This window comes from Melospiza georgiana, chromosome 4 (genome assembly GCF_028018845.1).
Source record: "Melospiza georgiana isolate bMelGeo1 chromosome 4, bMelGeo1.pri, whole genome shotgun sequence".
In the NCBI taxonomy this organism is placed as follows: Eukaryota; Metazoa; Chordata; class Aves; order Passeriformes; family Passerellidae; genus Melospiza; species Melospiza georgiana.
Window position 1 is genome coordinate 71,182,806 of NC_080433.1, and position 25,277 is coordinate 71,208,082.

A 25,277-nucleotide genomic window follows, 5' to 3' on the forward strand; every position below is an offset into this window, starting at 1 on the left:
AATTACTCAGTTGTGCATAATGAGGGGTTACATTAAATTATTTCTATCATTCCTACCATTCCAAATTCAGCTCCAGAACTGATCGCTTAAGAAGGAAAAAAACCCAAAACCTAAAAAAAAACAACAATAAAAGTAACTTGGGAAAGCTGTTGTCCTCTTATTGTAAATCTTCCATACCTTCTCAGTGATTTCTCATGGGCACCTCCTCACAGCACTGACTCTTTCTTCTTCACAAAGTAGCCAACAAACTCCAGCTCTCTCCTCACCCAGCTAAGCCACTCGTTTGTAGCACTCTTCTTCTTGTTGGACACAGCTGTGGCCTGTTAAGGGCAGGCCTGTTCCTGATCTTTGGTGATCAGCACAGCTGCAGCTCCTCAGGTGTGAGACTACCTTCTGCAATATCTTTATTTTCTTACATTCTATCCCTCCACAGAAAGCCTGTTAGAGCAAACCTGAACATTACTAGATGTTGCAGTACTTTGGAAAGGAAAGTATTTCTTCCTTACAATTCCACATTTTTATTTAATAAAATCATGTTTCTTCCTAATCTAGGGCAACATTTCTCAGTGCCCTCCAGCACATTAAGAACTTTCTTTTCACATGGACACTTGCTCAGTGGGGCACAGAAAATGAAGGGGTGTCAGAGCTTATCATTTAAAAGGAAGACAAATGACCACATCTGATATCACACATGGTTTCCTTGGGATATCTTACTATTCCCCTCTGCAAAGCCTAATAAAACCATGTATTACATTTTATTTTATGTAATTTTCACAATCAGGCCTTGAAAGTGATGACTCATTCTGTTGCAATGAAACTTGTATGTGTTTAATCAGAAATTATTTTATGTGGATTCATCCTTGCACTCAGGATTCAAATGATACAGGACTGATACTCATTATGCTGAAATTACACTGGTGGAAAGAAGGATGAAATTGGGTACCCAACCATTTCCAAAGGCATTAGAGTATATCCTAGACATATTCTTAGTCATGCACAGATCCCTCATGTATTTCTAATCAGTCAAGAGACCAGATTCTGCCTTCAATTACCACAAACCTGTTCCCCATGTGTATATTACAGTGAAATCTCCTTAAGATATGCTCCTGCACATATTAGTGATTCTCTCCCAGCTCATATGCCTACCACATAATCTAAAATATGTTAACAACAGATGAAGAAAATCTAATCAAGAAAATGCTAAGGCAACAAAAGTGGCTTGGTAAATAACAAAAAAATGGTAAGAACTACACTTCTATTGCTACTGGCTGTAGCAAACAAAAATAATTGCATTGAAATCTGTGGTACTCCTGCTTGAAATCTTTAGAGTCTTGGTGATTGTCAGGTAATTAGTGATTACTGATGATCATCTTAGTGCTACTAGTCTGCAAACAGAAAAAATACTGTTTACTTTACTTTTCTTACCATCTTTCTCATAGAAACAGGACATCTTGCTTTATTAAACACATTGATTCAAGCAGGATGACAATTTGGGTGTCACTTCCATTGTGGAAATGGAACAAAACCAGCAGTAGCCTGTGCTGCGAAAGAACCAGCAGATCACCTTAACGAGCTCATGTCACAAGGCCTTGCTGTATCGCTGTATTTTTATGTGACTATTGTCTCTTTTTCACCCACAGACTATGCCCAGCACACATTTCAGAAGATGCAGGATCCCCAGCTCCCAGTGATGCCCACAGTGGGAAGGAATTGGCGCGGCCGGCGAAGGAGCGCGCGGCGCCGGCGTGAGTCACACCACGCTGCCTTCTCCTCACCATGCTGTCTGCACATTTTTGCTGACTCCTCTTAGTTTCTAAAAATGCTGCTCAGCTTATGTTTTGCAATCTGTGTACATCCAAGAAGCACAGATCGTGGGGATTAACTTCTGCCACATCTCCAGATCACAAGTTACCAAAAGAAGGAGATATGATGGGGACTTTTCTACAAAGATTCTGTTAAAAAAAAAAATCACTTTGAGAACCAGGTAAACCAGAGGTATCATCCATTCAGGAAAGGATTGGCCATGCAAGTTTCTGAGGTAAAGTGGGAATATAGCAAACACACATCTTAATAAATTAGGCTTAACAGCTTAACAGCACTTTTCAACTACAGAAGGCTTTAGAGGCATTAGCTAACAAATTAATCTTGACAATAAACCCTTGCCTGACTAAATGGTAATATACTGAAGTTTCCTACTTTACTGAGAGAAATTAATATCGAAATCTAAGGTACAAAATTGGAGAAATTAGGCAAGGCAGATAAAGCGAGGCGGAAAATACTAAAGAGAGGCATTTAATGATTAAAAGCTCAGCCATGGTACACACATTTCAGGATGTACATCATAGAAAAAGAAAAAAGAATATTTGTGATTAAATAAATTAATGTATACTGCCTCTTTTTTGTCTTTTTTTTTACAAAATTGGTGTCACTGAATTAATATCTAAGAAAAGTGTCTGATCAATAAATACTTCCTATATTGGGAAACACACACACAGCTAACCAACCTAAACACACCCAGCTAATTGACCTAACATGGGATTCGTTCAACAGAAGATGAGGGCACAAGAAGGTTCATTGCTCAATACACTTGGTTTCCATCCCTACATGGATCATTCTTCGCTTTGACCCATCTTTGAAAAAAAAAATTAAAAAACTTGTTACACCCATAGGTAAATAATATTAAAATTACAAGTCAGGCTAACAGGCAAAGTGGATTTTCAATAAGTTCTGCAGAAACTACTCTATGTATGAATGAATAGTATATTATGTATTATATTCTACTTAAATCAACTGCAAGAAAACCATATACTGAAAAAAAAAAAGGAACTTTTGCTTAAACATCTGCATAAGAAACAACCACATTTCTGGATTAAACTCACAAAACAGATTTTTAGGGGCAGAGCATTCCCCAATTCCCTATACTGCCTCCAGTATAGGGCTGTATTTAGGATACACAAGACTTCTACCAAATAGACTACCCCAATCCACACTGGGCAAAATGGTTACTGTGAGGCTTCATTTAGCCATTTACAAAATAAACCATTATCCTCAACACTAGTCCACATCAGGATATCATTAATTAAAGGTTGCCTTTTAGTGGACTGCTGTACTTATCCCTCAACATTTTGACTGGTCTCGTGGGACATTGGATCTACATGTGCAGGAGTGACCTGTAAGACTCAGGGAAGGAATAATAAGAACCCTAATTTTGTAATTCATACTTCCTGTCATCTCATTTTCATTACTTTTCTCCTTCCTGCGGTGTTGATAACACAATTCATCCATTTCAGACTGCAAAATGTTTCACTTCAATAATCTTTGACAGAACAGCTCCCATTACTCAGTTCCCTCTTATAAAAAAGGTGAGAATTTCTAATCAAGATTTAACATATACCTAGCGTGGCAAATTTCTGCTCATTTCAAGAATGGAGACAACTTCCCTTTTACTGGTTTGTTTAAGACTACTTTAGTGTATAGAGAAAAATGCAGCACAGTATTAATAGTGACAATTTGGAACAGTGGCATGACTTGATTTAGGTTTTAATATTGCCTCCACCCTTAGCCACAAATCTTTTGTAACCTTATTTTTATGCCTACCTGGAAGAATATTTAGTCCATGCTATCAAAATATAATAAAAATCCAAGTAAAAGGTGGGAGAAATATCACTGGAGAACATTTTAACCTTCGAGACCAGTCTGGTGGGAACATGCACAGGGAAAATAGGAACATTTCAGTTCAAATATTGTTTAGATGAATCAAGTCTAGCTTCTCTTTTAAATAATTCACATATAATTTATCATCTGATTGCTACACAAACTAGACTGTGGACTCAGCTACTCCTTTGTGTTCTTACTTACTTTTCAAATCAGGCCAAAAATTAATCAGATATTATTATAATGAATACATTTGAGAGACTTTGCTCACAGCTTTCAACTGAAGCATTTTATGCAGAGAAAAATCTAATCTAATAAGCACCTCCATGATACATCTAATAAAGGCTGTACAAAAATTATTGTTAGTCCATATAATCAGTAGGACACATTTTTCAAAAAATCATCTTCTTTCTGCATTTCTGGATGAACATTCATGGTCCTGGAGAAACAAAGCAAATTTCAAAAAAGAAAAATTCTTAAATCACTATGTAGAATATCTGTTACAAAATCAGACTAGAGTTCTTACCCTACCCAGCTCTCAATGAGAGGGAGTGAGAATGTAATTTAAAGAGGGTGAAAATCCAAGAAATCACTTTTTATAATAGTCAGCAATACTACAACTTCACATTCACATTCTGTGGTTATTTCAGGCCTGCCTCAGATTAAAAATAAGTCTGATTTTGAATTACTGTAATTAACTGCAAAAGCTTGCTGATTTGTTGATGCAAAATAATGTCAATCATTTTCATAAACTTGTTAGAAACTTTGTAAATAAATAGGAAAAAATGATACAAGGAGAAGAAACTCACTCTTTGTCATCAGTTTGCTGTTGGCATGCAGAGAAAGGTGCTGTAGGGATGGACATAGGCAAAAACCATGGTCCTCTCCCTGCCATCATTAGTGTAACATTCCCAGTGAGCCATCTCTTGTCACAGGGTGGCTGAAAAAGACAATCTATTTTACATTTCACCCTGAAAACTTACTAAGTCTGAAAGGAAGGAGGGAAGGAAGGAAGGTGTGAAACACTGAGTTTGCTTAGAAGCAGAGTAGGTCAAAAAATAGTTTGGAAAGCAGTGGAGAAGGAAAAGAAAAATCCCTCCTGAGCTGAATAGCTGCAGGCACATGCCATCAATTTTAGCTATTAAAAAAGTGCTGAAGTGTATGTTGAAAATCTTCACTCTTGCACAGATTTCTCTGAGAATATCAATGGGACTTCTTCATTACAGGGTACAAGCAGCACAGTCTGGCCCTAAATTGAGAATATACAACCCATGACCATTACTGAAGGAGAAGTGCAGCTGACAGTAATTTCACTATCAGTGCTATGTATTTTCACAGCACTACTGTGTGCATTGCAAGGTACTGTGTAACATAAAAGTCATATTCTGCAAACAATATTCAATCCAGTTCTGCTTACTAGTGGAAATCAGGAGGGAAAGAAGAATCAAGAATCATAACTCCCCCTAAAAACAATGGCCAATTTGCTACAGTAGGCAATGGCACAACTGATGCAAAACTCAGCTCGTGGTCTGATCCTACAGAACAGAGAATTGCCCTACGCATGTTTGAGGAAACTTGAGTGGGATCAGGCTCTTTAATAGACTCTGCAAGAGAGATAAATCAGAACTGTAATCTCAAATGCAAATCATTTAAATATTCATTGATACCTGTCTTGCAGCAGCAGTAGGGATAATGCAAAAGCTGATGCAGGAATGGGCCAAGAGCGATCCAAGACAGAACACACAAGCACTGCCCAGGGCTGGGGGCACAAATGCAGTTATTGCTCTGTACTACAAGGTGCTAGCTCTGTTGTTTTTTGGTTTGTTTGTTTTTTCTTTTTTACCATAACACTGCTGTGATTCTTTCTATCAAGAAGTCTGATTCAGCATCTGTAAAAGATGTAAATTAATTATGGCATCTGGCTTTACCAAACTGTGGCGATGGTGCACTAATTTTATTCCAGGGTTGTTTTCTGGTAACTTTTTTCTTCTATTAAAGGAAATTTGTTAACAAGGCACTAGAAAAAAAAATTTCTGCCAGCAAAAATATCACCTTTTGTCACAAAGGTCCTTATGAGCACTCTAAACACAACGTGGAGCTTGAGCACAGGGGATCAAAAGCCCGGGTACTGCTGCAAAGAAGCACAAAACAGTCTGGGCTCAATTCTACTTCTGCCATGGTCAGCAACACAGAGAATGAGTCATTTTTCTCTACTAAAATGCTTCTAAACTGCAATCCCTATCTCACGAAGGTTTAAATCAAATATTGGTCTAGAAGATAACACTACCTTGGACATGGGATTCTCGCAGAAGGCAAGAAAGGAAAAGGCACAACCATGTCACTTACCAGTGGGCAACAAGACTCTGGGTTGTTTCTTTGTTACAAGAATTTGACCATGCTTCCATCAGTTTAAAGTGCTCTGCTAGATAAATATTTTTAAGATCTGTACAACAGGCCTTCTATTTAACAATGAATACATTTCAGGCTAATGTGCTGCCAAGCTCCAGCTCTCTTTCTAGCAGCTGAATTCTTGGATAAAATCATTTTGCAGGGTATGAGCAATGCAGTTCTGAAAATAGCATCACTGCAAAATGAAAGATGGCAAGAACCTCTACAATGCTGATTTATTTCAATGAAATTTCATCTTTTATTATTAGGATCTATTTTCATGCTTTCAGCAGAATTTTCATACTTAATAAAATGTAAATCTATAGAATTTGCTCATTCTGAGGCTCCAGCATAAATACCTAGGAGGGAAATAAACAAAGAAATTGCCCTTCACAATTTAGATCATAAAATATGTGAAACAGAAAAATGCTTTGTGAATCCAAATAATTTGCATTTATCACCATCATATTTACAAGAACAATAAAAAAAGGAAGAAAGAAAACAAGCAAAAAAACCCCCGCCAAAGCACCAAAATAAACACCACCAATCAACAAGCTGTTTCACACTTATTCTAAATATGTTTCCACTAGAAGAATTGATTGGAACAACATTCTTTAAAATATCAGTGGTTTTAAGCATCTTGCATAATGCTCAGTATTTAGAGATGTGCTGAGAAAACACTAAGAGGTGATATTGCACTTCCCTGATTCTAAGTAGATTACATCCTTTGGCTCTCCTTCCAATTCACTCATATGAAGGTATACTTCAGTGCTTTATTTTTTTTCCTAATAGTGAAAATTTTTAAGTAGGTTGAGAAAAAAACGAATTTCAAATGAGAAAGAGCCTGATGTTTTATAATCCATTAATACAGCAGTCTTTTCTAATTAACATCAGCAGCTAAACTGGCATTCTTCTACCACAGATTATAAGCTATAAATGGGATTTTATGCATATGAGAGGTCTCAAAATCCCCAAGACTGACAGTAGAAACAGATGAAAAGAAAACATCATAAATGTCATGTATCAACCTTTGGTCACTGGTGCCACACAGAAAATGATGCCGAGCCCAAGCCCAGGTACATTCTCAGCAGGACCTACACTTGTTAGGTCCATGTGAGGAAGCCAAAAATATGAATGTCCCAGTTGTGCAAGCCTTAATTCATATGACTCATATAGACTTCCCTGAGTTGTCCTAATGACACCAAAACAGTAAAGATGATTCATGCAAGTAAAAACTGGGAATACACAGCTTCTTTTCTAAAAATGTCCTGTCTGCATACATACAGATATACGTTCATATGTATACTATTTTTATATTATCTTTATCCACCAATGTTTTACACCAAATTATGTAAGTGGCAGATCTGTCCTGATTTTAATATTTAATGTTATAAATACATACCGAACAAGTAACTGAGGAGGAAAAAATGTTAAAGATAAAGGAAAGACAGAAAAGGAATGGCAGAGGAAAATTAGAGGGGAATAAAAAGAAAAGACATGAAGATATACCCACAGTGATGCAGTAATTACAGAAACAGTTCCATTGATTTTGAAAGGCTTCATTTGTAGCTTTATAAAAATTAAGATATGCTTAGTTTGGGGTTTTTTTATTTTTTAATCTGTACAAACAGGCTTATTATCAGAAAGGAGAATGTGTATCTTTATGTAGTACATTACTCACTATCAGTAACAATATCAACACATGCTGTGCCAAAAGGATACTCAGGAATTACAAGATATACTTAAATTTAAGACTATCCGTCTTGATGCAGTACAGAGAAAAGAAGAAAAATAAACTGAGATTTCTACTATCTTTATCAGGCAACATACAAACCTTCTATATTTAACAGCATGTTTTTTCTGAAGTCTGTACAGATAATAAATATATAAATATATATGGCTACAAATAAGAAGTGCTTTGCATAATGTGATGGCAGTACTGGTATAGTGCCAGGAGTACTATATACAATATTCTCATCCAAATATCTGCTGTGTTGCAGGTGTAATCAAAGGACTTGGAGTTGCTGTGTTAAAAGTAAGACCGTGGTATCTTGTACCAACAAACAGATCCCTAACACACGGCACATGGCACAACTAATACAATACATTTAACTGAAATGAAGTATGCATCAATCAGCAGCTAAGCCTGATGGCTCAGTTCAAGACACTATTACTACTATACTTTAATAGCTCATTAAAGGACAGTCTTCAGTATTTGCAGTGAAATATTTCAACACTGGAAGCAAGGCATGCAAACCTGCACAGATTTTCAATGAAAAATTAATGCCACCATTTCATACAACACAAACCTGCACCTGAAATTCTCTATATATTGCTGTGTAAACATAACAGGGCCTTTTTGCCTTATCCAAGAATTAAAACTAATCAAATTACTGAGATTCTATTACACAGGCATTGCATAAACCTTCAGCATTTCTTGCTAAGAATACTACATACTTCTATAATATTAAATTGGTGATAGTGACTTCTGAATGTTTTAGTAAAAGCACATGTTAAAATATTTATTAATGCAGAAGAAACAGATGACTGAAGGAAATGTGATTGTACAATAATAAGTTGTAGAAGAAACCATACACTCTACAGCCCTGAATATGCACATTTTTCACATCAGCTAGGAAATCCTTCCTCAGACCAACTTTTTCACTAAGAGAAAAAACAGACTGAAAATAATGGGGAGAAAGCAGGTAGCTAAGCACAGAATACCAGCAAACCTCCAGTTCTTCAATTATTCATATCCTTTCTTTCCTTTATTCTCCTCTCCCATGTTTTTTTTTATTTCTATTTTTAATATTCTTAATATATAATATCTTTTACATTAAGAGCATTTGCGTCACTTCTCATTGTTCTTCCCCATTTGTAATTTTTAGTAAGAAGTGAAACGCTGCTGTCAAGTCTCAAAAAAGAATAGAAAAAAATCTTTTCTCCTTCACCTGTTACATCATTACTTTTTGCTAAGCAGCTCTCCCTGCATCAACCTGTTGTGTGCTGCCTTCTAAACAAACTAAGCCTTGCTTGCACTTTGATGCTATTTCAAAGGAGAAACAGTACTGTGAGGGATGCTCAGTCTCTAGAGATTGTTTCTGCAGTATTTCAGGGGAATAACAATGAGTAAAAAGCAAGTAGATTCTGCAGAACACAGATATGTTGATGACTAACTTATTCTGAATTACTTTATCATAGGTATACTTATAATTGTAGTTACATGTTTCACTGTTGTCAATTTCTATTATCATCAATAAAGGTGAATTCAGAAGGAAATTAACAAAAATAGATGGGGAAACAAAACCAGTTTTAAAAGAATATCACATATCCTTATGTTAAAAAGCAATCTGGACTTCTATTTGAAATTATATATATATTCTTTTTATATGATATTATTTTAATTTCACTGGGTTCTATTTTTCTTTCTCTTTTAAACCCAGAAAAATCCACATAGAAGATAAATTGTAATTAGTTGTGTATGATGACCTTAGCAGCTCAATGAGAAACTGTAAATATCAGAGCTCAAAAGATCATAAATACGGGAGCTCAAACACAAGAAAACAATGAAGTAAAAAGCCCTGGGTTTGTTTGTATTTTGCTACACTTGCTTCTACGTGGCACATCTTTATACACTGCAACGCGAGAATGTTTTAAAAGACAATTTTCCCTACAATGGAAGACTGTATTTATTCAACTTAAAGGATACTAAGTGTATCTTAGTATCACATCTTTGTATTCCTTTCATTTAACCGTGCGAGCATCCCTTTGAGTCTTTCATGATGGAACCGATACTCAGAACTGAATCCAATTATAACAACCTACCAGCAGTACTAATTGGTGAAAATGCATTGCTGGTAATTACTGCAACGCATCCTTCTGCCCAGGATGAGCGACACCAATAAATTCTACCCAGCCTTAAACAATAAGGAAAGAATACCATTAGCACTGTTTTTCTTATGTAAAATGCATCAAAGTGAGTCATCCACTTAAAAGTTACCTACTGGTAGCTTTAACCCAGATTCGGGGACTAAGGTAAGTGCTTCAAAAAACCAACCAAACAAAAAGAATATAAAAATAATGAGGCGAGAGAATAAAAAGGAAAAAACACGATCACATAGTGCTTTCTCGTGGATTGTTTTTTTTCCCTATCTGTAGGCGAATCTTCAATACGTATTGCCTTGCTTTTATTGCATCATTATTATTTGATCTTTGCACCGCTCTGGGCAACACTTTCATGCTAATAATTCTGCAGTGCTTTAAAGATTTCTATCTCAGGGCCAGGCAAGGCACCGAGCTGCGCGCACCGCGAGCATCCCTCAGCTCTCGCCAAGATATTTCTGAGAAGTGACGATCTGCAAGGCCGAGGCTGAAGGAAACACATCTCCAGCTGTGTGGCTTTAACTGTGTGTGAAAGCCCCTTCGGGCAGGACCCCGTGGAGCCCCGGCATTCCCGAGCCCGGCCAGGCAGGAGGGAGCCGGGGCTCGGAGCTCCCGGCCGCGGAAAGGCAACGAAATCCGCCCTGCGTGGGCATTTGCATCGAATCGCCAAAGTTTTCAGGGTGATTTTTTTTTTTTATAAACAGTGTTGAAACACCATCCAGGGCTGGAATAACCTCTGTGGGAGGAAGGGGCGGACTCTGTGTAACTCGAAACTTTCTTCTCCACCAGGATGACCTGACGGGGTGGATCTGGGAGCCGCTGCGGAGCCTTTACCTCAAAAGTCCCGCCGCCGGCCGTCACCGGAGCTTCCCCCAGCGCGACCGCCCCGGCGGGACCATCGGCTACCCTGACTCTTCCAAGCAAAATTTGCCGAAAACCTACAATTGTTCCCGATCTCCACTTTCCGCCCGGTCTAACTATATTTCCCTTTGTATCGCCGCTATCTCTGGAGCCGAGGAGCGCCCCCGCCCCGGCCGTGCCCCCGCCCCGGAGCCCCGGACCCCGCTGGGACTTACGTGGTGGCCGAGGGGAAGGGTCCCTCCGAGGAGTGGTTCATCACCACGGACTGGAAAAGTGTCAGGATAAAGAGCAGCAGCCAGCCAGCAGCCATCTTCCTGATCGAAGATCGATCCCCCTTCCCCAAGTCGGCGAGACGGCAATAATAATAAATTCAATTACGGTGTGTGGCGGTGCGGGGGGGGGGCCGTGGTTCTTTAAAGCCTCCTCCGCTCCCCCCACCCGCCCCCTCGCAGGAGGCGCAGCCCAGAGATGCGCGGAAAAGCGGGAGCGCGGCCGAGGGTGGGGAGGAGGAGAAACGATGGAGATCTGTGGGTGGAGTGGGAGAAGAGGCGAAACAGAGAAAAGGAGCGAGCGAGAGATACTCCACTCTCTGCTACTCCAGCGGCAGCTCCAGCTCCATCCGATCCGCCGCCATCAGCGCTACTTTTGTAACAGATCCCACTCTGCGTGTGTGTGCGCGCGTCCTTCCCTGATTTATTCCACTGATTGCGGAGCAGAAAGAGGAGGAGAGAGGCGGGCGGGGTGGCGGCTCCTGGGAGAAGAGGGAGGGAAGCAGGCGATGGAGTTGGAGACGGGCGGCTCGCTCGCCGCCGGCAGCGGGGAAAGCGGCGGGGGCGGGCCGGGCCCTGCGGCGGCCGCGCTCCATACAAGGCTCCGGCAACTCCGGGCCGGGCCGCCCCGGGGCCGCGCTGCCGCCCCGCCCCGCCCCGCGCAGCCCGCTCGCTATTTTTAAAACCGCTTCGTGCCTTATTTTAATTCCAGCCCCCTCCTCCCTTCTCCGCGCACGGCCCGTGTGCCACCAGTCTGGGCTGCGATTTAAAAAGGCGTCTCGTGGATGGAGCTGTAAACGCCGCTCTCCCTCGCCGCGGAGCCCGCCCGGCCCGGCCGCCGCCCCCGCCCTGGGCAGCAGCGTCCCGGGCCCGCAGCATCCCCGAGCGGCCCCGCGGAGCCGCCCCGGGCACGGCCGGCGCTCCTCGGGCTGCACCCCCGCCCCGCCGCGCCGCTAACCCGGTCCTTCATTTCAGATCCCTCTGGAAATCCACAGGACGCATTGCCTCTCGCCTCCTTTCGTTTGTTCACGCACACCAGTCTCTGTGGCAACTATACGCTCTCGGTGTAAATGTAGAGAGTAATCCAGGGAAATATTTCTTAGCTTTTTTGTTAAAGCAGTTAAAAGTTCAGTGACAAATCTGATTTTTCTTTTTGATCTGTGGGTCGGTTTTCTTTGTTTTTTCTTTCTACGTCATTTCATATTTATAGTTTAATATATTTACTTAGTTCAACAGGTGAAAATGAAAGAGCAGACCCAGTATTCATTTTGTTTTCACATCCTTTCTATTTAAGGATCACATCTTGAATGTATCAACTCACAACAATTTCTATAAAACATGAAAGTGCTGATCTCTATTTTAAAGGTGGCAAAGGGATCAAAACTGAGATGCACAAATGAAGAATTGAGTGCTCACATTGCCCGGGCTCAAAGCCAGCACGATATTTCAGTTGCAATCTGTAAAGCATGCAGTCACTCATCCACATTGTCTCTGGATTGGAGCTGGCACTTGGGAGCTCGTGGGAAGAACTCCCAGTTGTCTTCACCTATCCACCTACCCATAGGTACGTAGGATTCATCAGGGTTTGGATGCAAGTTTGAAATAGCATTTTCTAAAATGGTTCTGCAGCCTTTAGACTCAAACTGTCTGAAGAGTATCTATAGCTCAGCTTTTGTTGGTCTCCATAGACCTGGCAGTTTTGCCACATGAAGTGGCACCTCTTTGGGTACTTACCTGTAGCTGCTCAGCTGAGCATCTCTGCTTCCCCATGGGGATGTCAAGGGTACCAGCACAGTCATGGCTGTGGCACAAAAGTCCTGCTTCACACGAGATGGATTGTGGGGAGATCTGGGGTAGAAAGATGGTAGGGAATGGATTAAAGTCTTGGAGAAATGCACAGAGGAAAGGGGCTAGAGATGTGAACAGGTTGGACAAGACCATGACAAATTTACTTAGATAAAGAAATTTACTTAGATAAATTATCTTAGTAAATTACTTAGATAAAGCTCCTCATTTTTGCGCTTTTGCACTAAGAGTAGCATTATCAGCATCAAGTTAACATCAATTTAGTTATGAACATGAATATTGAACAAAAACACTGATTCTGCTCCTTGATAGGACTTTGGAGTTTGGCTCAAGTTCATGCCTAAACTCTGCTGAGTTACCAGGAACCAGATGTTCTTCAGTTAGTTGTGCCCCAAAGCACATACAGTTTTGCAGTGGGCAGCACAGTAATGGATTAACACTGGCAACACCCCTCCAGAATAGATGGGAATGCCCCACCTGGCTCCTTCCCTACCTGAAGGATCAAGCATATGCCCATTTATTCTCTTCTCAGCAGGAAAGAGTTCATGTTAAATTCCCAGCAGTGCTGCCCCCAAGGGCCTGTTGAGCAAGCTGTGTGCACTGAGCTGGGAAAGAGGTGTTCTCCCAGGGGATAACCCTCTGGAGTGGGCAAACAGAAAAGTATGACATGTTGGTGTGGGAAAGAGAGGGTGCAAGTAATTGTGCAAACACACAGAGGAAATTGTTTCAGCAGGTGAGAATAAACAAGACCACCCCTTACTCACAGGTACCATTTTAATATAATGGAAAGGAGACCAGAAGATCAGGAAATGATAATGTAAATTAATAAATAGATAACTAAAGGGCTACACAGGAATGTTTCTTTCATCATTAGTACAATTTTCTTTAAGCCTCATTTCTGATGCTTATAGAGTTTCTTAGGGCAATAATTATAGCTGCAAATAGTTCCAACAACAGTAACACATGGAATGGCAATGGAACTGTGCAATGCTTGACACCCCACCTAGTACTGTAAGGTCTGGATTAATCAGTACTAATACACTGAGCAACAGCTGAAAAGTGAAAAATATTCTAGAGGAAATACTGCTATGATTTTTAATTAAGAAGTATTCAAAGCTTGCAATCTACTGTGCTACTTACAACTATATAACAAGACCCTCTGCAAGTTAATCCTGCTGTGAGCAGTGTGAGTGCCTGTGGAGCTCACTGAAACTTGGAGAGAAAGAGAGAAGTTGTCTATTTGAGGCTCCAGCTTGGAGGAGAAATACACAGGTTGGGTCCAAACAAGCTGGTTGAGGTGTGGAGGAGCAGCCAGGGCTGGAAAATGGAGCTTGACAAGGGCTCTGGCGTTCTGTGATAGACAACTCAAGATCAACCTGCAAGTTGTTCAGGATTTACAAGTAAACTTGAACTGGAGCCCAGTTTTGAGAAAAGGTGGAATCAAATAACAGCTTTCCTGTAAAATTAAGTAAGGCTGGAAGTCAGATTTTGAAGTTTTGCCTTTTTTGGAATCTGAAACTCATGAATCCAGTGCCAGCCTGAAGCATGGGGAAGAAAAGAAAGCAGGATTTATTCCATGAACAATTTATTATTTACTAATCACCCAGTCTTTGATTCACCTAGTTATTTATGGCCTAAAAATTTATTAATTTTCCAGGTATTTAATAAAGATGCAGAATGTTTAGAAATGCTGACCTCATCCTACAGCTGTGTATGGACATGACCAATAGGCTTCAAGTGAGTTCCCACTACCTTCAACAAGAAAGTGTGATTGACATGAAACATTAAATTAGCAGAGTTCAGTTTCTTGGTATGTCTTCACCCTCCCATAATGCAGAAAAAAGAAGCACAAATGTAGCTCCATCATAAAGTTTTAAAAAGCCATTCAAATCTCCTAAACAATCAATTTCTTTACATTTGCTGATTAAACAATTTTCTTATACAGTCACTGTTTTAAATACATGGCTTGTACATCACAGTAACATTGCACTGCAGAAATTCTTGTAATTTATCTGCATTGAGATTCCTAAAGATCTATTACAGCAGACAAATATTTTTCTTTAAGCACTTGAATGACAAAAAAAAGAAAGTAAATCTTCATTCTTACTTCATTCTAAATTTATTGCCTCTCATATCTGACTGAGACCTTTCTGTGAAGGAGCACAGGAGCAACAGGTACTGATATAATGAGGCATCTTACAGACAGTTTTCTTTGTACCTATTTGGTGGACTTGGCAGGGTTAGGCTTGTGGTTGGACTCTTGCCTTAAAGATCCTTTCCAACCTAAAAGATTCTATTCTATGATTGTACTGAAAGTACTGGAAATCTTTCAACTGACCATTGTAGTCCATATGTCAGAAAAAAAATCCTATTGCAAAACTACAGCATTTTATTTGCATCAAAGTCTTCTTCTCAGTTCATTTAATCAGTGGCAGGTATTAATTAATGATCAAGCTTTTCTCTTTTATGTCAATTTCTGGATATATAATTTATGTTTTCATGTCTTATTTACACCATTGCAAATCTAGCATAAAAGACAAAGGAGCAGGGCCCTCTGTCTCTTAACCATTTATAAAAACTTGAAATTTTTATGTTAGCATCAGAATCAAAATTTTATTAATCTGATTTTGTACTTGTAAATAAACTCATTCTTCAGTAATCAGCATTTTCAGAAAGATTCTTGAAGCCAGTGAGAGGTTAAGACCACACGTGCAGTGGTTGCAGCACTTGTGTGAATAGATGAGGCACAATCACCAAGTGCCTTAAGTGTCTTTTGTGGGGGCATAATAGGCAATAAATCTGTACTGGCTTTATTCTTGCCAGCCCTCATCAGCATTTTGCTGAGCACATTCCACCTTTGTGCTTGGTATAACACGTGCTTCACTAGATGGGACTCCCAGATGTTGCTGGATTCAGCCAAAATGTGCTTGCTGAAATATGGCAACAAGTGTGTGCATGAGCCTGGAGAAAGGTGTAAAGCACAGTTCTGATGAGGAGCAGCTGAGGGAGCTGGGGATGTTTAGTCTGGATAAAAGGAGGCTCAGGGTGGACTTTATCACTCTGTACAAGTGCCTGAAAAGAGGTTGTAGAAAGGTGGGGTCAGTCTCTTCTCATGAGTAACAAGTAATAGAACAAGTGGAAATGGCCTCAAGTTGCACCAGGGAAGGTTTAGATGGGATATTAGAAAAAAATTTCTTCATGGAAAGGGTAGTCAGGCACTGGAACAGACAGCGCAGTGAAGTGGTTGAGTCACCGTATCTGGAGATATTTAAAAGATGTGCAGATGTGGCATTCAGGGACATGGTTTGGTGGTGGACTTGGCAGTTCTGGGTTAGCAGCTGAGCTGCATAATCTTAAAAGTAAATTATTCCAACCTAAATGATTCTGTGATTCTGTTCTATCATAATCAATGCCGCATACCAAAGGTCTGTTTACTTCCTGGCATGTAATATCTTCTTTATGTCTGTGTTTTACATAAGGAAGGAGGGGCTATTCTTGCTGAATAGTTCTCATTCCATTTGTTGGTGCAGGACAGACTAGACCCGACTAGAGACAGCCTGATATCAATTTCTAATTTCATGGGTAAAAATGGTCTTATTGGAGTCTGCACCAGATGGAAATGCAAGATCCAGCCTGTTGCAAGTGGGATGAATTGTTTTACATATTTGAATTTGATAAAATTTATATTGCAAGAACTTTGTGACCTACATCCAACAGCAAGATAATCAACACTGTTTTGTTCTCACCCTTGTGATTTTCATATTTGAGTAAGCATGCTGGATGGATCTGGTAGCAAAACCTTCACTATTTGATAAGACTGTTTATGTTTCTCTTGTTATTGTCAGATTTGAGGAAAGCATTCATTCTAATTCTAGTCATTAGAGCTGTACACATTTTCACACTTGGGTTTTTTGATACTGCAGTTAAACCAACAATAACTTTGGGATAACTTAATGTTGAAACTTGGAGTCCAGAACAATAAAATTTCTCCCAGTGAATAAAACTAAAAATAGTTTATAACCAAGTTACAGTCTAAAACTTCATCCATGGTGCTGATTTTGCTTGGTGTAGAGTTGATTTTCTCCAGAGTGGCTTTTATGGGGCTTTGCTTTGGGCTATGTTGAAAACAGTGTTGATAACACAGGGATGTTTTAGTTGTTGGTAAGCAGAGCTTACACTGTAGCACTATATGGAAATAGTAGTTTGGTTCTGAAACACTCTGTGTTCATTCTAATATTATCATTAATATGTTTCTGAGTTTAAAAGGAATTTTTTTCATTAATCACTGTGTTATATTTCACAGTATAATGTAAAAGTGCTCGTTGTAAATCTCATATTGTTGTTGTGACACCATTCTCAGAAAACCATAAATGCCAGTCATCTTGCTGGAGAGCACCCGCAATTATAGATGTTAAACTGTGGTATGTTCTGAATTTGTAAAGAAATATAACTTCTAAACGCAGTCTTATACAAATAACATATGTTTTATAAAGTCAAAATTGACAGCATTTTTGTACAGCCTTGTCTATTTTCTACCAAGTTCCTAATCTATTTCAACTTAGTTTAATCCATCCCTTTCATTGACTTGAAGCATATACAGTTCTTTCTTGAAACCAAATATATATATATATTTCTTCTTTAATCTCCCTAATTGGACAATTTTCTCCATTGTTTTCACCCTGTGAGATACATTCCTATGCCAGTAAATGATTTTCTAAATGTAAGGATGGGCGTCTCCTGAAATCTGGTCTCTTGCCACTTCATAGGACTAAAAAAAGGTACATGGACACATGGAGATGCACTCTCTGTGATGGCAACAGAATAATCATTGCAGACCACTGTCAGCCAAATGGAATTAAGCCATCTCAGCATCTCATACTTACTTAATCCATTTAACCTAATTAAAAGGGTGGTTATCAAAGGTACATTCCAATGTTATTGATGAGATTTTACTGCAATATTCCTGCAAAAGAACAGGTGCTGGCGTGCCATCCAGCCACAGATGCTGGTTTTGGAAGTTCAACAGGGTAGGCTGAACTTTAGTAGGAAGGTGGTATTTGTGCCCCCTTTTTGCAGCACAGCTGTTGCTGCTCCTGTTCTGCGTTTGGTGAGATACTCATAGACCCTATGAGAAAAGGGATTCCTTTTTTTCTTACCCAGTTGGAGTCAATGGGCATAGACCAGCACCTCCAAAGAATGGTTCATCCTGCCCTAAAATATGGATTGTTGAGTATTGGTATCCTGTTTGATTTGCTTTATATATAAACTAGTAGTAAATATAAAAACAACCTAGAAGGAATACTGGGCAGAGAGATGGAGAAAAAGTAAGAATGAACGATTATAGAGCAAAAATAAGAAAAGAACAGGAAGGTAAATATCAAGAAGAAAGGTTATGCATGTGGAAATAAAGACATGCATACTGTCTTCATTACATATCGTACAAGGAAAAGAAATTTTTTAAAAGGCAAAAGGAGAGAAAAAGTAAAGTGAATCAGGAAAACAGGAATATGAGGAGGAAAAAAATCATTAGGAAGATGAAACAGTAAAAGGAAGAAAAATTGTGTGCAGATAAGGAAGACATGCTAGTAAGCAGGAGAGGTGACGAAGAGGAAAAAGAGGAACGAGCTTGTCGCAGACATCTTTTATGAAAATCCTTTTCTTAGGATTTTTTCCTGCTGAGAACCTGAGGGGTTTCAGCAACAAAATGTAAACAATGGTTATCTGCTGCTGTGGAATGCAACAGGTGCATCTGTGATTGGCCCATCTTGGATGTTTCCAATTAATGGCCAACCACAGCCCAATTAGCTTGGACTCTTTGTCCGAGCCACAGACCTTTGTTATTCATTCCATTCTATTCCATTCCATTCTTAGCTAGCCTTCTGAGATGAACCTTTCCTTCTATTCTTTAATATAGTTATAATGTAATATATATCATAAAATAATAAATCAAGCCTTCTGAACATGGAGTCAACACTCATCTCTTCCCTCATCCAAGAACCCCTGTGAACAGTGTCACACGAGGTCACCAAGAGAGGTTTGGTCTACACAAGTGCACTTGTCCATTTAGTTGTAAAAGGTGGCACAAAGAGTGGCAGGAAGAAGCCAAGTCTCTGTTGTGCCAGGGGAGCAGAGCAGAGGCTTTGCCCTGTGCTGGGTCAGAGCCAGGTCAGGCCCATCTGCTGTGCCCTGCCCCTAAGCAGGGCTGCTCAGGTCGGGGGACAAAGGGCACAGAGCTCCCTCCTGTATAGCACAGCACACCTCAGTCTGGTAAGGCAGCTTCTGCTGCACGTTTTACACCAGCTGCAAAAATTATGTAAGGAAAACTTGAATCTTTTGTATGCTAATAGTTTCTAACGAGGGAAACTAGTGGGATGGATGGTAGACTTCATGCCAAGTAGCCTTAAGAGATAATAAAATAACAAATAAATATTTATAATACTCCTGCTTCAATAAAGCCTGAAGACATATAAGTTCTCTCATCTCTTTCATGATTTATTAAAAATCTTTAATTGGCTGTTCTTAAAAAATTCCATTTTGACTTTTAAAGTGAAAAGTCAAAAGATAAAAGCATCTATAGGTAAACTTCCACATCTGATCTGCCCATATCTCTAGAATTCAAATGAAGGAATGGATTTAAAAAGTTACATTTCAAGCTCCTGCTCTCATTTCAGCAGCGAGATTTTTATGTTGTTGTATTTGAAAGGATAAAGTAAAATGTTTGCATTTGCCCATAGTATCTATGTGGGTCTAATTCTTTCTGGAATCATGTGTCATTAAGCTATATAATAATTATGTAATTTATTTATATAGGTTAATGCCTCAACAGTCCAAACTATTTCAGAAGCCATAATATATCAATATGGTAATGTTAAGCCCCCTTGTTATAATTGGGTCTGTACAGTCTGCCATTCCATGCAAAGCAACAAAGGGCAGCTCTGCACAAACCACTCCAAATGTTGGAATTAATTGTGTTGTAGACTTCATATTGCACTTGCAGATGTTATTAATCACTGCTACGCTCTGTTTAATAGCTGTTTCTATAGTAACTGATTTTTTTAGAGGGTGTGAAGGGAAGTTGAGTAGTTGTTTTGTTTGTTGGGTTTTTTCTCCCTACAAGGAGGACAAAGGCAATCTGACTATATATACACCTATATAAATATATATATATGTATATGTGTAAATACCCAAACCCTAAGAAGTGCAAGAAGTATAAGATAAACAAAAAGTAATGACACAGAGGAACATGAATGCTTTCAGAAGATATCAAGCTACTCAAATAATCAATTACTGAAGTTAACAATTTGCTCTTACTGATCCTTTTAAGTTTGTGATTTTTGGCACAATCTAGAAAGTCCAGTGAAGTGAGTGCAAGCAGTGCAAGCAAACCCAGATCTGTGTTTATGTCTGTGCCCAGCATCACAGATTTACTAGATACAAACACACTGCCAATGATGCTGGCCTAGGACTAGAAGACTTAAAACATACATCTATGAAGACTTAATAATGAATTTAATATTTTATGTGAGTTATAAACTAACCACAGCTGTGTAACCTGCATTTGCAATAAAGTTTTTTACATCCACTGCCCAGCATATTTCCAAGAACAGAGCAAAGTATGTAGTGTATCAGCTAACACATCAAGCATCTGTTAACTTTAAGTCATCTCTAATTTCTGTCTTCATTCAACACATGCTTTTGGTTAAGAAGTATTCTAAAAGCAGGTAGAATGTCCTGGTAACCAGAGATGTGGATAGTTTAATATTTACTCCCTACACATATCAGAAAATAAAGTGAAAATAAATTTTCATAAATAAAATTGCCGATAAATTAAAAATTATTGTCTCTTGAAACTAGTAGGGGTGGAAAAAAAAGTAAGTTTTATTTTGGTATTTCAAGGTGATACACTAAAACTACAGAAATATTTCCTTTTAAAGTGTAACATTTATAATATTCTAACTCTTAAAATATAATTTGAAAACTATAGCAATCTCAGCTTACTTCCATCAATAGCTATGATAGAAAACATTACTTTAAATGTCCAACTCTCCCTCCCTCAAGTACAGAAAACTGTTTGTCTACTTTGAAATGCAGATGAATGAGTCCAGGAGTTCCACAGAAATTTTTCTTTTCTATGGAAGCTGACTGCCAAGTGCCATGTGCACCCATCTATCCTGTGGGAGTGAAATATAATTTAATGCTTTTGAAGCAGATATGCACTTGTCCCCCACGCTGATGAAATCCCGTTTAAGCGGGTCAGAGTGGTGCCCATTTTGGGACTGATCTTCAGAAGGGCACACAGCACATCAGCTGGTGTGCATTCATAGCCCAGGGTTTGAAATTGTCATCAAAACATCTACATAAAGCACAGAGTAAATAAAAATAATCACGGTATAATCAATTAATTAATCATTAAAACAGAGTAATAAAAAAGAGAGGGATCTCAATGTCTTAGAGGATAAATCTGAGAGTTTTGCTTTTATAACACAAATCAGCGTTTGAAATCCTCATAGGACCCAACCATGTTCTGCCTCCCACGCGACGCTTTGCAGCAGAAATCCTCTTTGAGGAGAGGCTGCTCTCTGTAAGGTGCTGCTGCTGTTTCCTCTCCTGCTGCCCAGGCTCTGTCCCTGAGCCCAGCCTGCCCTGTGTCCTGTCACCACCATCCTCCAGAGAGTGGCTGGGACCAGCCTGAGGTGCCTGCTGAGAAAAAGCCGCAGCTGTGCCAGGTTTGATCAGTAATCCATGGAAATGGAGTTTCTCTGTCTCTTTTTCACTTTGGAAACTTCCTTTGCCCTTGCCTAGTCCTTTCTTTTGGCCAGTTTCCTGAGGTCTGTTTTCTAGGCGTGAAAAGAGATGAGGATATTCTCATATTTTTTTTTTTAAAATATGAGAAGTCTATGGGAGACATCAAGTGGAGGACATAACCTTGAGAGAACAGGGGTAAAGGAGGCAGAAAACCTAATGCAGGGTCAAAAATTGAAAGGGAAAGGATTAATTAAAATATACAGAAGGAGTTTTGAAGATGAAAAAGGAATATAAGTGCTAAGTATTTTCCTTTGTAACAGAAGCTGTGCTGAGAATCAACAGGGAAAGCATGGCTTTTATTTGAGAGGCAATTTGCATATTAATATTGTGATAGCATTATGCAATAGTATATAAGACAGATTGGGTAAATAGAGGCTGTGACTAAACATTTCAGCTCCTTCCCCATGTCTATTGAAAATAAAAACTGGCAGAATGTCACACTGTAGGATTGTCCTTGATTTGTTTCCAGTAGAACATTAATTGATGTATTCCCATGTTTTGATATGTGATTTACAAGCTCAATAACTCGAAGGGTGATTGCAGCCAGGCAGGCAATCTGGATGCCAAGCCTCATTTCAGTGAACTGTCCTGGATATTTCACTCTGAAAATCATGGCTTTCTAAATGTGTGGGAAACAATATTAAGCAGTGGCAATCAGCAGTGCAGTTTTCTGTTGGTGTAGCAGGAGGGATTATTTTGAAATAGCTAGTGCATCTGTTTGGTAGCTATTTTTCTCTTTTGAACGGGAAAAATCTTCAATGTTTCAAACCAAATGTTTATGAAATACCCAGAAATGTAGAAATTTTTGCGAAGAACATTTTGTATTAAAAAAAAAAGCTGTATTTTTTTAAAGCAGCCAAAAGGAATGAAGAAGAATATAAACAACCAGTAAAAATAAAATTAAAAAAATTCTTCCTATAGGTTGTTTTGTAAAACTCTTGGCAACCCAGAAATTCTAAGCTATAGTTTCATTCCAATACAATCCAGAGTTACTCAACTGTGACCCCTAAATATCAAGGCCATAATGGTAACAGTGAAAAATGAAAACTCATTATTGTAATAATCTGTGTTCCTAAAATATCATCAATCCATTTCATGTTTCATTTCATTTTCTCATATGGTTTCATTTGGTGAAATCTGCTTAACAGAAAAAAAAATTGAACTTGTTTTTTTAATAACTCTGTTGTTAAATGAGTAATAGAGAATTGGTGTTTCAAAGAGAAAGTAAAGTGGTTCTGTGATGTAAGTTTATTTGAATGAAAGCTGCTTCCAGAACAGTAGCTTTAAGGGTTAATATTTCAGCTCTCACATCAAAACAAACTAGGACATGGCATAAGTATTGAGGAGTAGAGTACTAGAGGATGGATACAGCACAATATAACTTTGCAGAGTGAAAACTGGCACATGTTGCCCAAAAATTTGTGGAAGCAACCATCAGCAGTAAATTGATGATATCAAAATATTTACTACATTAAACCAACAAATTATAGTTTATTATTTTACATCGAACCTTCTATCTGAAAACTGTGGGTATGAAGTTTATCCAGCATTTAGGAGAGCATCATTGCCCTCTTTCCACCTGTGGGATAAGCTGGTATTTCACTGGACCCTGTGCCAATGCCTTTCAGCAAATCCTCTTTGGATTTGTTTCACAGTTGCTGTTTTGGGAGTCTGATTTACTAACACCTTTTGCAACAAGTGAAACTGCCTCTGTGCAGGAGGGAGATCAAGCCTATTGTTCTTGTTATACAAACTCATTTAATTAATTCCTCATCATAGTTCCTCTTGACTGATTTTTTCTAAATTTTAATGATATGAAGAATACTTATTTTTATTATATATTCTTTCTTCTTTTTCATCTATTGCTTCATCTGTTGCACTAGAAAGTGAAGCCCCCCCTTACTCTGTGGTCAGGAGAGAAGAGCAGCCTTGCCTCAGGTGTTTCAGTCCAACAAGAAACATTTTTTTGATGTAGAAGCAAAGTGGCTTCTTAGCAGCTAAAAGAATTTTTGAGAGTATAAATAAGGAAAAGTAAATGGAAATTAGGAATTAATTTTTGGTGTGGCAAGAAGAAGGGGATAATTCCAAAGAAGTTAAGTTTTGAAGAGAGGGTTTATAGGAAGAAGGTGAGCCTCTGCAGATGTTTGGGGAGGAGAAATGAGACCAAAGAGTTTGCAAGAGGAAACAGGAGATTTTATCCTTCTCTCATAATTATAATAAGCATTTTATTGTGTCTAAGAAATGGCCATCATTCCAGAAATTTAACTGGTCATTAGATATCTTTGAACCTCTTTACCCAGAGATGAGAATGGGTCTATAAATATGACTTCAGCCTTATGTACACTAAGGGTCCAGCTTCCCAAAAGCAAAGTTTTCTTCTGTTTGTATCTAGCTCAGCAGATGAAGATGCAAATAATCCAGAAAATAATCCTGTGGCTTGGAGCTTCCTGCCAACTAGAGATCATTAATTAATTTCTTCTCAATTTTTGCTGTACAAAATGAGATGCTAGAAGTTAGCAAAACATGCCTAGAAAAAGCAGCGTTGCTGAGGTCAAAAAGTTGAAGAATAAAGTAACAATTGTCAAAACTATCACTGATTTAAAACAAGGACCAGAAATTTCACTGCTTTCACAAAGGAGAGATGCAGAGGCATCATGCAATAAGGTTAAGGAAAAATATGATTATGTCACAGTTCTGACATGGCCCTTAAGCAAAAAATTATTTTTGTTTGTGTTTCTGGCCTCATTTCTATAGATTCTAGATTTTGAAGGTAATTTAAGACAGAAATAAAAGTGATAAAGTACAAAATGGATTTACAAAGGTTTACTTCATTGCACTGGATTAAGATTCTTCTTTACTTTGATTTTCTAGACAAAGGAAATGAAATACATCTTATCTACTTAGACTTTTCTAATGCATCTGATACAATTCCACAAGGAAAATTATTAGCTAAATAGAAAAGTCAGGGATTAGCACAAGAGTTTTAAAATGAGTAAGGAATAGACTTAAAAGAGAAAAAGTGAAATGTTGAAGCAAATTGTTGATTAGAAAATTGTCTTGAAAGGTAGATTAGAGACTTATTTCATCTAAAATTTACATTAGTAATCTTGGCTCATGGTGTGTGGTTGATCTGTTAAAATTTAATGATGACACAAAGGAATTGCCAATATAGAGGAGGGTCAAACATCATGCAGGATGAAAAAGATGAATGATGATGGCAATAACAGAGCAAGAAGAATATTATGATTTTAGGGACTAATAGGAAAAAATTACTTTGCTGCTCATGTTGGTTGTTTACACAATGACTATGATTCATCATTATTACATAGATACAAGATAACCAAATATGATCCTGTAATCTGGTTGTGTTCCCCTGTGTTGCTTTTATATTTTTCTTGTTTTCTGTTCCTCTGTATGGTTTCCTTCAGGGAAGGTTTAGATTGAATATTAGGAAAACTTTCTTCCTGAAAGGATGGTCAGGGAGGGACTGAAATTGCCATTCTTGGAAGTGTTCAAAAAAATTGCAGATGTGGCACTCAGGGACACAGTTTAGTGGTGAATATGGTGGTGCTACATTGACAGTTGGACTCAATGATCTTAGAATTCTTTTCC

General features: G+C 38.7%; 1 protein-coding gene across 4 annotated transcripts in view; it reads right to left on the bottom strand.

The window, feature by feature from the left end:
* The window catches only part of CACNA2D1 (calcium voltage-gated channel auxiliary subunit alpha2delta 1), a 360,232-nt gene extending 348,730 nt beyond the window's left edge, over positions 1-11,502 (bottom strand). For all 4 annotated transcript variants that reach the window (XM_058023720.1, XM_058023719.1, XM_058023722.1 and 1 more), the window contains exon 1: positions 11,001-11,502. In XM_058023720.1, the coding sequence (XP_057879703.1) occupies positions 11,001-11,095 (95 nt within the window). In that variant the 5' untranslated portion in view covers positions 11,096-11,502. The remainder of the gene's footprint in view (positions 1-11,000) is intronic.
* Positions 11,503-25,277: the final 13,775 nt, after the last annotated feature.